At 44.5% G+C, this 16,198-nt stretch overlaps 1 protein-coding gene across 1 annotated transcript; it reads right to left on the reverse strand.

The window, feature by feature from the left end:
• Nucleotides 1-748: 748 nt before the first annotated feature.
• On the reverse strand, nt 749-15,821 carry LOC118580608 (aldose reductase-related protein 2). Its single transcript, XM_036182437.1, has 10 exons — nt 15,672-15,821; nt 13,635-13,802; nt 12,404-12,520; nt 11,619-11,696; nt 6,838-6,960; nt 6,466-6,572; nt 5,790-5,871; nt 4,745-4,828; nt 4,118-4,200; nt 749-1,088 (listed from the first exon to the last, which is right to left on the reverse strand). The coding sequence occupies exons 1-10, from the start codon at nt 15,735-15,737 to the stop codon at nt 1,046-1,048; spliced, it is 951 nt and encodes a 316-aa protein (XP_036038330.1). The 5' UTR covers nt 15,738-15,821; the 3' UTR covers nt 749-1,045.
• Nucleotides 15,822-16,198: the final 377 nt, after the last annotated feature.

A 16,198-nucleotide genomic window follows, 5' to 3' on the forward strand; every position in this document is an offset into this window, starting at 1 on the left:
GCCATCTGATGAGGAACTCTGAAGTATAGGTGTCCACCCACCGTCACCACCATGCACAGGACCAGAAGCAAGCAGACCTCTGAGCAGTAGATGAGACACTGACTGTGGGGAGCAGGGCTAGGGTGAGCTAGAGAGGTTTTCCACCCTACGGTTACCACTTAGGTTTTAAATGCTTTGCTCTTTTCAAAACACTTGGAGCAAATGTGACCCAATGCGAGCATCTTTAAGTTTGTAAGATGGGTGGCCAGGTGCCTTTATGTTCTTCTCTATGCCTTTCTCAATGACTGCAATGTTTCCAAGAAGAAATACTATAGAAAAGGAGCATGTCCCAGATAAATGGCAATAGATTTTTCATGTTCAGACTCCCCATTTACCCAGGTATGTCCTTTGTGGGTTTCAGACTCTTTCCCCACCAGCACTGACTCTTAGGTCTGATGGAGTATTAAAGACTCACTGACTCTTAGGCATAATGGGGCATTAAAGGCAAGGTTGGGGAGTGACCAGAAGAAAGTGCCAAGAAAGTCACAGGGAAATAGAAGAGGTAAGAAGACTTAGCAGAGGAGGGCATCAAATTGTCTTGTGTTCTCTGTGAGAGCACCTTCCTTTGAAACTTGGTTTTAGCCACTCACTTCTCAGGGACCTCAAGCAAGCAAACTCATGTTTGTCCCATTTTGTTCCATTTTGTCCCGTGTGAAGGATAGGAGTTGGCCCCAACAAGTTCACTCATTCAAAAATCACCTCAAAACGTGTTGGATATGTTTGTGACTGTTAGGATTTTTATTGTTTTATCTTTATATCCTCCAATGTTACCCGATTTTCTGGGGTTTTGATGAACATTCAGTCAGTTTAAATCAGTGAAAGAAATGCCCATTCGCTTCTCAGTGTCACATTTCCTTGCACGACAGTCTACCCCTGGGTTCAGCATGAGGATTTAAGAACAGCATTGCCTAGAGTACAATGTCAGGCAGGCTTGGCTCAAATGGGAGCCCAGGAATGAGTGAAGTGTGTGTCAGCAAGGAGGGAAGCCTCATCAGATGGTTCAGCTTCAATATTCCTCATTGTACGGATATTCTTCCATGTTTACTGTCCTGCAGCAACAAGCACGGAGAAAACATTAGTGCCATCTAGTGTTTTTGTTTGTTTGTTTGTTTTTAGGCAGGTCCCATGTATCCCAGTCTGGCTCTGAACTCTATGCCATAGAGAACAACTTTGAACTTACGATCCTCCTGCCACCACCACCAGAAGACTGTGATAGAGGCATGTGCCCCCGGGCCTGGTTTTATTTTTTTTAATTATTTCTTTTATATATTGAGATTATAATATGATCATATCACTTCCCTCCTCCTTTTCCTCTCTCCAAAACCTCCCATATGCCTCCCCTTGATCTCTTAGGAATGTGTATTTGGTATACATAAACATACATGTATGTAACAACAATTAATGAAGAAAGAGGCCATGGATTTGGAAGAGACCTGGTTTTATGTACTACTGGGGATCCAACTCAAGTGTTCACGCATACCAGATAAACACTCTCTCAACTGAGCCACCTCCCCAGTCCAGGCATTCTTACATGGAAACATAAAAATGTACTTTCTATGTGCTTTCTCAGCCTCTCCTCACCCCATTCCCTGGAAGACTGTTGCGGAATATTATTTTAAGGTGTGTTACTTTTGTTTATGTTGCATTTATTTAACTCTGTGAAGCTGTGTTACTGATGGTCTAATAAAGAACTGAACGGCCAATAGCAAGGCAGGAGAAAGGATAAGTGGGGCTGGCAGGCAGAGAGGATAAGTAGAAGGAAAAATCTTGGAGGAAGGAGATGGAGGAGGACTTCAGGGCCAGCCACCCATCCACACAGCCACCCATCCACCCAGCTACACAGCCAGACACAAATTAAGAAGGAAAAAAAAAAGGTATACAGGAATAGAGAAAGATAAAAGTCCCTGAGGCCAAAGGTAGATGGGATAATTTAAGTTAAAGAAAGCTGGCTAGAAATAAGCCAAGCTAAGGCCAGGCATTTATAATTAAGAATAAGCTTCCATGTTTGTTTATTTGGGAGCTGTGTGGTGGACCCCTCAAAAGAGAAAAAAACAACTAACAACAAACTATGACACATAAGTGGCTCCAGTACCATGATCTTCCCTCAAACTGATGAGCAGAGCATTTGAAAAGAGGGTAGAGAAGTATGCAGTGGCCAGGGTCTCAGAAATAGGCCCACTGCCAAGGCCCTCATGAATACTATTTGAGTTCATTCCATATAACAGAAAAGTGGGAAATCATGATGAAATTGATAGATTGGTTGTTGTATTATAGTTGTTGTATTAAACAAGGCAAGATTTATTTCTGATAAATCCTAAACTTGTGTTTAATGGATCTTTGTTGTATTTGGTATTATCATTCCTACTCTGTAAATAAGGAATCGGAATTGGCAAAGTTACAAATCTATCCAAGGCTTCATAGCTATCGAATGGCTGAAGTTTGGATTATAAGCCAGCCAGACTTATTCCTGAATGACCAATCTATTACCTCCACTCACTTATGTTAACTATCTCACATTACCTATTTGATAATCAAAAGGCATCACAATCATGTCTCAAGCCAAATCCTTCACTTCTAAATGACAATTCTGCTCTTGAATTGCCCGTGCAAAAACAAAACAAAGCAAGCAAAACCATATTTGTTAATATTTGGACAAATTCAGTTGGCTGTTTTCTATTGGAAGCCAGGTCAAATTATTGTCCTCTCTTCACTGGATTATTATAGTAGGCTCCCTGTGGTCTCTCAATGCAGAAGTCATCTTGGAATTTTTCAGAACATCACATCCTCTCCTGGCTTCTAAGTGCCTTCCATTCTAAAATCAAAGTCCTTCTCACGGTGTATACCAGCTGCATGCCCTTAGCTTTAAGGCTGAATGAATTCCTTTCTTCCCCCAACAGTCCTTGCTTATCTGCTGCAGCATCACTGGCCTCCTTATTCCAGCGCCCTAAATCCACTACCTCAGGGCATTTGCGCTCACTGCTGCAATTGCCAAGAAAGGTGTTTTCCTAATACCACATGCTGCATCTTTTGCTTCTCTCAGCTGTGACTTGATATATCAGCAAAACTGCCCCTGGGTCATGACAGGTAAAACATCTACTCCACCAGGATGCACCACTTCCCATACTTTTTACCAGTTTTACTTTCCTCTATGGCATTTGTTACTGGCTGACATACATACTTGAAGTTACTTCAGGTGGTGCTACAATACAAGCTTGGGAAACGTGACGTTTGTATAGTGTGCTGTGCCAAACTCCTAGGACATGCTGGCACATAGCATATTGCAGGTAAGTCATTAATGAATGAGTGAGTGGATAAGCGCTTCTGCCTCCAGAAAAGGAGCAGTGTGGTGGAATACTACTTGAAGATGTGTTGCATTCATTTATGCTGTGGAATATTTGTTTAATGATGCAAAGATGTGTTGCATTCTTTTATGTGGCATTTGTTTAACTCTGTAAAGCTGTGTTACTTTGCCTGCCCCAAACACCTGATCGGTCTAATAAAGGGCTGAACGGTCAATATCGAGGCAGGAGAAAGGTGGGGCTGGCAGGCAGAGATAATAAATAGGAGGAGAAATCTAGGGAAGAGATTGAGGAGTGAGAAGAGAGGAGAAGGGGAGGAGGACACCAGGGACCAACCATCCAGCCACACAGCCAGCCCTGGAGTAAGATGGGAAGAAAGATATATAGAATAAAGAAAGGTAAAAAGATCAGAGGTAAGACATAGTTAAAGAGAAATGGGATAATTTAAGTTAGAAAAACTGGCTAGAAACAAGCCAAGCTAAGACTGGGCATTCATAAGTAAGAATAAGTCTCCACATATTTATTTTGGATCTGGGTGGTGGGCCCCCAAAGAGTGAAAAATATCAACTACAGAACATCATGTTCTTTCTTAAAACTCTGGCTCCAGGTGTAAAGTTCACAGAATTAGCAGCAATTAGCAGTCACGACTTCCCATGTCTCAAACTTTGCTTTTGCACAGAAGATAGTATTTGAAGATAAAGCTATCCTGGATGTCTTCCAACCCTTCTAGTTAATCCTCTGCAGCTTCAGAAAGCTCATACATAACCCTACCCACTTACTCAGGCAGCAGGCAGGCCCTCCAGTTTCTGTTGAAGCTGAGGATAGTGGCCATCTCCTGGTCACTCAACTGGAAGTCAAAGACCTGGAAAGACAAGGGTCCCAAAGCTCCTTAGCAAGGAAAGGGCTGGCACCTGGGACTGTAAATAAGCTCACACTACATGCAAACCATTTCTAGTTTAAGACTGAGTTATTTCTAGGGTTCAGAGTCACAAAATCTCAGTTTGCACAGTGTCTAATTCTTGAAAGACACATGGGTCCTTCCAGAAGGACATTTCTTCAAGTTCAGTCCATTCAGCTAAAAGGTTGCTGTGAAGGCTGGGGCAGTCTGCACTTAGGCAGGATAGTCTAGGGCCCTTGATCTAAGTGCTCATGGGAAAGCAAAGGTCTTCTCTGTGCATAAGGTACACCTATGCTCAGAGCTGACAGGGCTTCTCCGGCCCCACCCTCAGCTCATTTGTGGCTCACTGTTGCCTCATCTCAGCTTTGTTGAGGCCAGCTCCCCAGCACGAGAGTTCACCTGATGATGAGAAGTTAGGACCGTCACTGATGCTACAGGATAGGATGAGAAGCCTACTGAGAGTCCTCCCATACATACATACATAGCAGAGGGTCAACTAGGATCTTACCTGAAAGTTCTCACGTATCCGTGCTGGTGTCACGGACTTGGGGATCACCACCACATTCCTCTGGATGTGGAATCTAATCAGAACCTGTGCACAAAAAGTGAGGCATGTGTTCACTAGAAGAGGAGAATTGTGGTTTAAATGAGAATGACCCCACAGGAGCATGTTTTAGAAAACCTGGTTCCCAGTTAGTGGAACAGTTCGGGAAGGATTAGGTGTGGCCTAGTTAGAGAAAGTATGTCACTGGGGCCGGGCTTAAGGTTTCAAGACTTATGTTGTCCCAGTGTGCTCTCATCTTCCTGCTTGTGGGTTGAGATGTGAGCCCTTAGCTCCTGCTCCAGCACCACACCTGCCAGACTGCTGCCATGCTCCCTGCCGTGATGGTGATGGGCTCCTATCCCTCTGGAACTGTAAGATCCAAATAAACCCCCCCCCCCTTTTTTTTTCTGTAAATTGCCTTGGTCATGGTACCTTTCACAGAAATAGAAAAGTAACTACCACAAGGACTATCTCTGCATCTCACTATGGCTGAAAGCAACACCAGGATTTCTCCACTTAGGAATGAGGACATGGCAGGGAGCTGATGAAGAGCGGTGCTTCTCACTGGACACCACCAGCTGGATTTCCCAAAGACACCAATAGACTTACATTTCCCACTTCTTCCTCTCTAAAGGATTAAAAGAAGGCAATATAAAGAATAAAGAAGCTGGGCGTTGGTGGCACACGCCTTTAATCCCAGCACTTGGGAGGCAGATGCCAGGCGGATCTCTGAGTTCAAGGACAGCCTGGTCTACAGAGCTGAGTCCCAGGAAAGGCACAAAGCTACACAGAGAAACCCTGTCTCAAAAACAAACAAAGAAACAAACAAAAACAAAAACCCAAAACACCACATACCTTTAATCCTAGCATTCAAGAGGCAGATCTCTATGAGTTTGAGTCCAGCCTGGTCTATAGAGTGAGTTCTAGGACAGTCAGGGATATACAGAGAAACTCTCAAAAAACAAAATCAAAGGGATTGCAGGATCAAAATGGGAGCAGCATATTTTACCTGGGCTGAGGTTTTCTTGTGCTTTGCAGCAATCTCTTTAATCTTGGGGTCCTCTAGTAGTGAAGGGTCTTCTGGCTTAGCCCTAAAGGCAGAAAGACAGCTGGAGTGAACAAATAACCAAGGTTGTTCCATGCATTGAATGAACCACTTCCATGACAGTACTGAGCACCACAGCCTTCTCCAACTGCAAAGCAGTCAGGGGAGCCACCTGAAAGCATTGTGTATTTCCTGGAGTCCCATCCATAGGCTCTGGAGCCTTAGGAATTTGTAAGCATGCTCTAGCACTAAATAGCAGAAATAGAGCACTCTTAAGAGGTAAGGCATCCTGTTGTTTTTTTGTTTTTTTTTAAATTGTGCCTCCCCTGCTAATAATCTGATTTGGGTATGTAAGATATATTGCTATAGACACATTTCTTTCCAGGTGCATAAGAAATTCATACCAGCCAGGTGGTGGTGGCATACACCTTTAATTCCAGCACTCGGGAGGCAGAGGCAGGTGGATCTCTGTGAGTTTGAGGCCAGCCCGGGCTACAGAGTGAGTTCCAGGACAGGCCTCAAAGCCACACAGAGAAACCCTGTCTCAAAAAACCAAAAAGAAATTCATACCAATACCAACCAATTATTAAACACTGTTTTAAGAGTGTTAAAAGAAAGAGCCACCACTCTGAAGCCTCACCAAGGTCTCTCTGGGGAGCCCAGGGGGCTGTAGGCTGTGACAGTGATGCCCTTGGAGTGGCAGTACTGGATCAGTTTCTCCTGGGTGAGGTATGGGTGACACTCGACCTGCAAGGGAAAACACCTGTCACTAGGGAAGTGGGCCTTCCTTCCTGAGTGGCTCAGAGGGAACTCCAGGCACCAGAAAATATCAACACACATTCCAAATGCAACCCACTGATAGATGTGCTACAGACCAGACCCAGAGACCTGCCTCCCACCTCCCTGAACATCCTGAACAGACCTCAGAGATGAGACTCAGGAGATAGTATGGAAATTGCCTCCCAGTGTGGAAGCAGTCACAGAGCAGGACCGTTCACTAGAGAGAATTTACCTGGTTGGTCACTGGCTTGTGTTTCAGCCCAGGCTTGTTCAGGAGTCTTTCAATCTGCACGTGGTTGAAGTTGGAGACGCCCAGGGCTTTCACCAGCCCTTCATCCACCAGTTCCTCCATGACCTATTACAGTAAGGAAGACTGTTTGATGGCTGTAGGAGGATTCAGGGATGCTGGGTTTGCTTAGTCCTTGGATAGGAGGAATGGATAAACAACCCTCCAAGTTCGGTAAGCTGCGACACTAGAAATGTCAGTCCCGACAGTGGATGCCCGTCAAGGGGCAAATGCTACTAGGAATGTATGCATGTGCCCTGTGCTCACCTCACCCAAATCTGCATAACCTGAGAAAATAGGCTCCCTGGCTTTTACCCTTCTTCTCCCCCTAGTGTGTGTGTGTGTGTGTGTGTGTGTGTGTGTGTGTGTGTGTGAGTGAGAGAGAGAGAGAGAGAGAGAGAGAGAGAGAGAGAGAGAGAGAGAGAGAGAGATTGGGGGCTGATGATGCTAGGGCCAGTCAGGCACTCAATTATTGAGCTACATCTCTAGCCCTTTTTCATTTTAAAAATTGAGACACGTCTCTTGTAGCTAGAGAGATTTTCTCCAGGTCCCACTATGCCCCAGCAGTCTGGTAGCCCACTTAATAAAATAAACACACAGAAGCTTATACTATTTAAACTGCTTGGCCATTAGCTCAGGCCTGCCATTGTCTAGCTCTTACTCTTATATTCAGCCCATTTCTATTAATCTATCCTTTGCCACGTGGCTCATGGAAGCTGTACTGCACATCCAGATTAGCCTTGAACTTCCTCTGCAGCCCAGATTAACCTCATCTTGTGATCCTCCGGCCTCTGCCTCCTGCACCTGGGTTACAGGGCTGTGTCATGAGAACCAGCTTCCTATCTGGGTTCTGACCCCCACTTTCAAACTATAGCTTGTTTTCCAGTGAGGAGACATGCAGACATTTCAGACCCTGGCAGGGCACCCAGCCTAGGGTTAGGTGGGTCTGAAATCTGGCCAATTGACTACTTGTCATAACCATGACTCTATGTTAACCCTAAGAATGGGTATTTCTAAAGATAATTTTGCCCAGAATGAACAATTCACAAATTTGTCAAGATATCATACCTGATAGTGGCAGCCACAAACTCAGCATGTAATTCATTTATTACAAGTCCCTGCCTAGGAGTTTGCAGAATATAAAAGTACACAGTATGTGTCTTTCAGTGAACCATCAGCCTTCACAATGAGGCTGTTTGGGCTCATTTGACAGTTGGTATAACCCTGAGCATCAGTGTGGAAAGGAAGGAATCCACATGGGTCCCAGAATGACGGGATAGCAGAGTTTAAATTGGACCTGAAAAAAATACCATAAGGAAGGGAATCCATGAACAGAGCACAAAAGAAGTCAGAAGCAAAGACTAACCATAGAAACTGTGAGAGCTGGGTACAATTTCTCAGCCTTTGTGCATCTTGGAACCCTCTGAAAGCTTAAAAAAAAATATTGCTGGGTGTGGTGGCACATACCTTTTATCCCAGCCAGGAGGCAGCCTGGTCTACAGAGCAGCCAAAGCTACACACACAGTGAGACCTTGCCTCAAAAAAAAAAAGTGTTGTGGTAACATTTCAGCCCCACTCCCAAGCTTCTTACTGACTTCCTCTGTGATATAGCATAGGACTTATGATGTTCAAAACTCCCTGGTGAACTTAGTGTACAGATTTGAGAGCCACCAGGGTGAGTGAAGAAGGACTTTGGTAGGCAGAGCTGTTTAGCGTTGATGAGACTAGGAGGTGGAACGAGATCATTTTAATGTGTTTGTGTCCTAAATTAACTTTGGTTTGCATGTATGATCCATCCTGCCTTCTTTACACTAATTTCCCCTACCCTCTTCTGGAGGTCAGTCAGTGAGGTTTCTAGTGGATTGGTGGTTGTTCCAAAGGAACTGCTCCATGCTGGCATGGTTAACCCTGCTGTTCTCTGATCAACACCTATAGCTAGTCTACATATGCTCTTAAAAGAGCATTAATTATTGGATTCAACCTTAGGACATAGCACTAGGCAAGTCAGCGATACCCTTATGTATCTAACTGTGACAGAATTGTCATAGGTAATTCAGTATAAGAACCAAAGCTTGGGTGGTCTCCACATCTCACTATGAAATATTACTAAGTTGTTTACATGGTCATATACGACAGTTATCATGTCAAGTTATTAATAATAACTGGTTTCAGTGCAAAAATGAATGCCACACAGACTATTCATTGTTGTTTGCTCCATGCATGTAGAATCAATCAAAGTAGGTGGCTCTTTCTTGTTGCTGGTCATTTTGGAGGCCTTTAATTTTTCCATTTCCCATCCAGGTCAGAAAGACTCAAGAAAATCTTCAAGACCTACTATAAAAATATAGACAGATTTTTGAATTTTATTTTCCTTCTGTGTTAGTGACCCAGGGCCTTGTGCTTAGGAGGTAAATTCTCACCAGTGAACTAAATCCACAATTTCTAGATTTCGCTCCAGACTTTCTTGTAACCAGCTTTCTGTTGCTAGCAGATATAATTATGATTTACTTGTTGAGAATAATTCCTTTCAAATATATCTCTAGGTGTTGCGTTATCTTTTCCAGGGGTGACACAAACATCTATTCAGCCCAGATGGGGTGCCAACAGCAGACCAAGCAACCCGAGTCCTTTGGGTCTACCACCCAAGTCTAAGCTGCTAAAACAACTCATTTAACTGGATTCTCACAGGACCAAGAGTGAGGGGCTACCTATAGGAGCAGGGGCAACTTTAGAGCTGCTACACCACCAAAGAAAACATCTTTCCAGCAACCATTAACCCCTTACTTGTCCACATGCAAGAGGAGGGGCCCTGTGTGCTAACTCTTGAGCTGCTCCTGAGCCCCGGTCTACCTCACCATCCTCGTGAACCCTCCTCCCAGCCCCATTTCACGAGGGAAGGTTAGTGGGCCCAGTCTTGTGAGTGTCTCGTGTTTACAGGAGATGGCTCTGATTAAAAGAACGTAATAGCTGTGCTTTGGCCAGAGCACAGCATTCCACAACACCAGAGCTGCTAGCCCTGCCATTATAAAACGTCAGCGGCTCTGCTTCCCTCTCCATCCCTTCCACTGTTACACACTGTGTTCTTTATATGATCCTGCCACCTCCAATGAAAGTTCAGAGTAGAAAAAAAAACAAAACAAAAAACTGTACTGGTGTCTAAACACTTTGGGATAAACTAACCATAGAAGAATTACATTTAATGTCATTATATCAGTTCCCTGCTCTTAGAAAAACCCATCTAAGTCATTCAGAAGTAGGGAGACACACCACAAATTCAAGGCTGCTGGACAAGCAACATATGAATTCTTGGAATCTCTGTCACTGCTTGTTTATGACTACCTTGTTCACTTTTTCCACTGTCAATGTTTGAAAGCATCCATGACTTATTTAGCTTTTGAACATTTATTTTGGACATCAAGTGTTGGTCTGGGTTCTCCAAAGGAACACAGCTGGTAGAGTGAATTGTTTGGGTTTTTAAAAACCAAGGTGTTCGTTATTTTCTCATGTTTAGATATATGCTCACTGTGTTGCTGAGCATTGTGTTAAAGATTTTGGTAACTGGACTTTTGAGTCAGATAGAACTGTGTCTAATCTTAATTGTGTCATACCCCTGTTGTGTAACTTCATGATGTCCCAATTCTCCTGGTTACTGGTTTCATCATTTGTACATAGGGAAAGTAACATTCCCTCACAGGGTTGGTGACTAATGAACTGTAATGAAGCTTTGGATGTTAGCTCTCTTCATCCTTATCACACCCTGAAGGATAAAGAGCAGTAGAGTGTATTATGTGAGTGTGTTCATGGTGTGTGTGCATGCTTATGCATGTGTTCCTGTGTGTGTGTGCAAGAATACATGCCATGGCAAGTGTGCGAAGGTCAACAGACAACCTCAGGTGTTGTTCCTTACCTTTCACCTTGTGTTGAGACAGGGTCTCTTTGTTTACATCTCTGTGTATACCGCACTAGTGGGCTGGAGATCTGGGGACTGTCTGTCTTTCCCTCCTATCTTGCCATATGAGCACAGGAATTACAGACATGTGCTTCCACACCTGGCTTTGTGTGCATTCTGGATCCTTCTGCTTGTGCAGCAAGCACTAACCACTAAGCCTTCTCACAGAAAGCCCATCTATAAGAATTAACTGGCTTGAAAGAGTTCAATCTTTCCCTAGGCTAGCTGGGTGTGGTGGTGCATGCTTTTAATCTCAGCAGAGGTAGCCAGATGTCTGAGTTCTAGGATAATCAGGGCTGCACAGAGAAACCCTGTCTTGAAAACCCAAAATAATAATAATAATAATAATAATAATAATAATAATAATAATAATTTCCCTTGGCTACTCAGCTAAACTGTACAAGTCAAGACAGCATCCCTGTACCAAGCACCTGCCCTTAGTGTCAATGCAGCATATGCTTACCACAAACTGAGGAACACTATATTTCTTGTCTCAAGAAAGATCCTAATACTCACCTCAAAAACAAATGATTTTAATCCCAGAACCTGGGAGGCAGAGGCCAGTGCATCTCAGTGAGCTCCAGGCTAGCCAGGGATACACTGTGGGGACATCTCAAAAAAACAAAGTAGATAATGCCAGATGAGTCCTAAGTCCAAGCATGGTAAGGAAGGAGCAGGAAGAACTTGAGGAAATGAGACAGAATTACACACAAGGCATGTGGGCCTTTTCATACCATAATGACAACATCTCCATTGGACAGTAGAGGCTGGAACCTACCTCCCAGGCATCCAAGAATGTTATTTTACTGGTGAGGACATTGCCTTGGTCATCTTTGGGGAATAACTCCTTTCCAGGCTGTAAATACAAAACAAAATGCCCATTGGCTGCACCTGCCCTATGAAGCAAGCTTCCAGGACAGTGAAATACCAAATACCCACACCTCCTTAGCATTTGATCAGCTTCAATACCATCTCTATCCCAACCTACTGTAGTGGGTAAATCCTAAATTACAGGAACTGCTGGACTGATTCCCAAATCTACTACTGTATGTCAAAGATGCTCTCAGGAATTTCCATCACTGTGGACCCACATAGACCTGGAGGAAATTTAAATTTAACATCACTAGGCACGGGATAGATCTGAATGGTATAGTTTGCTGAAGACTGTAACCAGATCCTGTCCTTGACTACTCTGGAAAAGCTTGGGTGGTTACCATCACCCTAGCTGTACACGAGTGAGGGGAGCTACTGAGAACTCACAGCCCTTCAACCCCTCAGCAGTAAGCAGAAGCAGGGCTCCGAGCACTGAGTAATGGGGTTTTGTTTGTTTTTTTTTTTTAGCATGGATTTAATACTTCCCAACATTGTCATACTTAGGCTTTGCTCTGGGAAGCCACTCCCTAGGCACGCTTTGCTTGGAAGGAGTGTTGAACCCTAAAATACAATGTGCAAGAATAGCCAAAGACATCTTTTGAGAGGGCATCACTGGACCTGGATCAAGAGGAAGTTGGCAGGCTTCTCCCCTGCCCCCCTTTCCCACAGCCCTATCTCAGCAGCTCAAACCTGAAGTCCCTGTGGCCAGTGGATAAGATAGAGGTCCAGATAGTCCAGTTTCAGATCTGTGAGGGTCTTCTGAAAGGCTTCCTTTAGCAGTTTCCTCTCAAAGCAGGTGGGCCACAACTGCAGAGTGCAACATGGAAGCATTAGGAATTGGAAAGAAGGGGCCACGCTAAGCTTACCCTCCCTGCTCTGAGATTTATAGTCTGATCTAACCTCAAGACAAGCTATTTATATTTAACCAAATTGGCTAATTAACATACATGATCTAATATGCAAGGTTCCTAGGGCTCAGTGAGTCAGGTTATTTCCTGTGTTCAGGGTGATTTATTTTCCCATGCTTACAGAATTCTGTGTATTTATTAGATCACTTAGCATTCTGATGATATTGGGGTTTAGTCCCATATCTCCAAGACACCAGACCCTAATGGTGAATTACAAGGAGTTTAAGTGGCCACTTTGTACAGTGAGTCTGTTTCTCACACCAGATGCTGTTTCCAAGTGGGTAGAGTGTCCCAGCTAGTTATACCCAAACAACAACCTCACACTCCACTCACCTCTCTCCTTTTTTAAAAACAGCATTTTATTCACCCTTTACTGGATTGAGATAAAAAGGTATTCCTATGTAACGATTAAAAAAAAAAAAAAGCTCTCTCTACATGACCACTGAGAACACAGTACCGAGCGGTATGGCTCAGGGCCTGTCCCTTTTTCAAAAGATTTATTTTATTTATTATTTATGTGTATGTGCCTATGTACACTTGTATGTGAGTGGGTACCTGTAGAGGCCAGAAGAGGATGTGGGATGCTTTGGGGCTTAAGTTACAGGAGCTGTGAGCCACCTCCTGTTGGTGCTAGGAACCAAATTGTATTCCTCTGCAGGAACAGTATGTGCACTCTTAACCCCTGAGCCATCTCTGCAGCCCCAGGACCCACCCTTGATGGCACCCTTAGCTTCTGACTAGGTAGAAGGATCCCACTGACAGAAAGCAAGATAGTACACGACAGTGAAGAGCACTGGAACCACAACGGAACCATCTTGTCATGAGAAAGCTAACATTGGAGGGTGGGCCAACAGCAGAACCTTCTCAGTACTGACTTCGAGTGTGGATCTCCATGCCCACAGATATAACAAGAGCAAGGAAGGAGTTTAGGAGAATGATGGATAGGCCTCTTGGTATGAACCAGATTCTCCCTACTGGCTTGGAAATCATGTTCACCAAGTGGGCCATTGTACCTTGCTGACAATGAAGAGGTCCTCCCGCTTCACAGCTTTCTCCTGGATCTTCTCTTGAAGGGCTTCTCCTATTTCATGCTCATTGTAATACGCATATGCGCAGTCAATATGGCGATATCCAACATCAATGGCCACCTTCACAGCTTCCTTGACTTGGCCTCGGGGAGACTAAAAGGCAACAGAAAAGGCCTTTGGATGCTCTTATGTCAAGACTTTCCTCACCAGACTCCACACAGCCCAGCTTCTGAAAACTACAGCATTGCTGAGGGACACTGGGGAAGAAACCCAACTTTTCAAAGGGGAAGAAAAAGTGGACCATAATGTTCACCACCAATGTTCTCTTCCTAGCTAAAAGTCAGTTCCTATCAAATCCACCAGCTCTTAATGGATCTCTTGTTTCTGAGGTGACAGATGGCTCCCACTGCAACTTGCTAAGAGCCAAACTTAACTCTGAAGTGACCCAGAGGAATTTCAGCCCCAGACCATGTGAAGAAGGTGAAGAATGATAAATTCAGACCCTGCCACACAGCAGTGTAAATGGATGAAATACCATAGATTTCTTTTTTAAACAAAAGCCAAACCACTGGGTGTGTTGGCCCATGTGTGTAATCCCAGCATTTAGGAAATAAGAAGCAGGGGGATTGTGAGTTTGAGGCCAGCCTGAGGTACTTAGTTGCCTTCAAAATAAAACATGAATACAAAAAAGCCTTCAACCAACCAAACAAATAAAACCAACCAACTAACCAAACAAAGATCCTTCCTCTCTCACCAACTCTAAAAATGCCTTGGTTAAGTATCAAACACAGAAAAGCACCACCGAGATCTTGTCTGCCTCCTTGGGACAAGAAATGGCCTACAGCCATTCAGAAGAACCTGGGCCCTCCCTCATACCATACCTGCCTGCCTTTCTACAGATAAGAACAGACTTGTTCAGGTCAATACCACCTCCTTATCTTTAAAACAACTCCCTTGTCCAGCTCTCCATCTAATTTTGAATTTCTGGGAGTTTCTTCTGGTAAGAGTGCCTGTCAGCTTGGTAGAAAGTGAAATTTCTATTATGGAGAAAATTCAAGTAAGATTTCAACCCAGTGCTGAAACAAGGCGGTGTCTTATCTGTGTCCCACAGGCCGATGAAAAGACAGTACAGCAGACAGAGGCAGTGGGCTAAGTCACCAGAACAGGAGACATAGGCTCCAAAAACAGCTCCTCAGAGAGGCTCACACCTGTAATAACATCTGGAGGCTGGGGATTGCAAGTTCAAGGCCAACCTAAGCTACAGGGTGAGTTCTAGGGCAACCTAAACTCCCTGTCTCCAGAAACCAAATAGAGAGCTCCCGGAAACGAGTTAGCCACTGTCATATTATCACCAGGGGAAGTGCAAAGGCAGGGTTGGGAGATGAGACAGTATCAGACTTGTCTCAACAGAGGCTAGGGAATCTGCTTCACTGGAAAAAGGGATGGGCCTGGGGACATTCTGCCAGGGGAGTAACACTGCCAGGCAGGCCCCGAGCCCAGGCTCTGTGGTCTTCGTGCTTAGAGTTTAATGTGCCCGGGAACCAGGTGGAGTCTTGGTAAAGGGCAGGGGCCAGTTCAGTAGCCTAGGCAGGGGTCTGAAACTCTGCCTTTCCCACAGGCTCCAGGCCAGATGCTGCAGACAGAGTCCTTCCCCATGGGCAGCAAGGAAAGCTGGGTCATGTGGAGCTCAGTGTTCTGTCTTTGAATTACTCAGCAAGAAAAAAACCCCAAACACAGTCAAGAACTATAAAAAGTTGGGTGTCTCATAAGTTCAGAGGAAAGCGTCCTAAGAAAGTAGTAACTGCCTGGAGCCTTTTGTTTTTAAAGTCCAGGGACAGCTGGAAACTTGACATTTGTTCAAGAAGTTATCATCACAGCTCAGAAAAACCTGTCTGAGCAAAAACTAAAAGCAACTTGGGTCCTGGCTCCAGGATTCCAAACCCTTAGCAGACACTGGGGAAAGAGAAGGAAATGCCAAGACTCTACTTGAAGACAGCAGGTCTCCCAAGAAGGCACACTTACCTGCCAGGTGCCCAGGCCCACGATGGGCATCTTGGCTTTGGTATTGAGCTCCACAAAGGTGGCCATGGAAGGTTGCTGCCAAAACACTTCCTGAGAGAGCCGAAATCTGTGTGCTGATACTGAGGCCAGTGGAGGCTTGATGTCCTGGACGAAGAGACCAAATCCTATTGCATGAGCAGGCAGCCACACCCAGGGACGTCACTGAACAGGAAGTTTATCTCAGTCTTCTGTAAGACTGAAAAGAGTGAATGAGGATTAATCATAACCCAACAGGAAGTCTCCCTTGTGCAGGGTGAATTACTCTGGGAGAGCTACTTAGAGGTTTTTATGAACCTAAACAACACGGGGCTAAAGGTCCTTCAAGATGCATTGCTGAATTTGCTTGAGATGCAATGTTTCGTGGAGAGCAGTGAAGCCTGTAGATATTCCAAGAGGTTAAAGCAAGCCAAAGTTTTCAGAAGCAAAATGAGGAGGCTTTCATCAATTACGTTGTGACGGCTGTCGGTTACAAAAATCAACAACGGAGG

This window comes from Onychomys torridus, chromosome 3 (genome assembly GCF_903995425.1).
Source record: "Onychomys torridus chromosome 3, mOncTor1.1, whole genome shotgun sequence".
In the NCBI taxonomy this organism is placed as follows: domain Eukaryota; kingdom Metazoa; phylum Chordata; class Mammalia; order Rodentia; family Cricetidae; genus Onychomys; species Onychomys torridus.

Coding starts and splice junctions, on each gene's coding strand:
- LOC118580608 (XM_036182437.1), bottom strand. CDS start 15,737: ATGGCCACCTTTGTGGAGCTCAATACCAAAGCCAAGATGCCCATCGTG. Junction 4,201..4,744: donor GGATACGTGAGAACTTTCAG/GTAAGATCCTAG, acceptor TTGTCTTTCCAG/GTCTTTGACTTCCAGTTGAG. Junction 1,089..4,117: donor AGGGCCTGCCTGCTGCCTGA/GTAAGTGGGTAG, acceptor TTGTTGCTGCAG/GACAGTAAACATGGAAGAAT.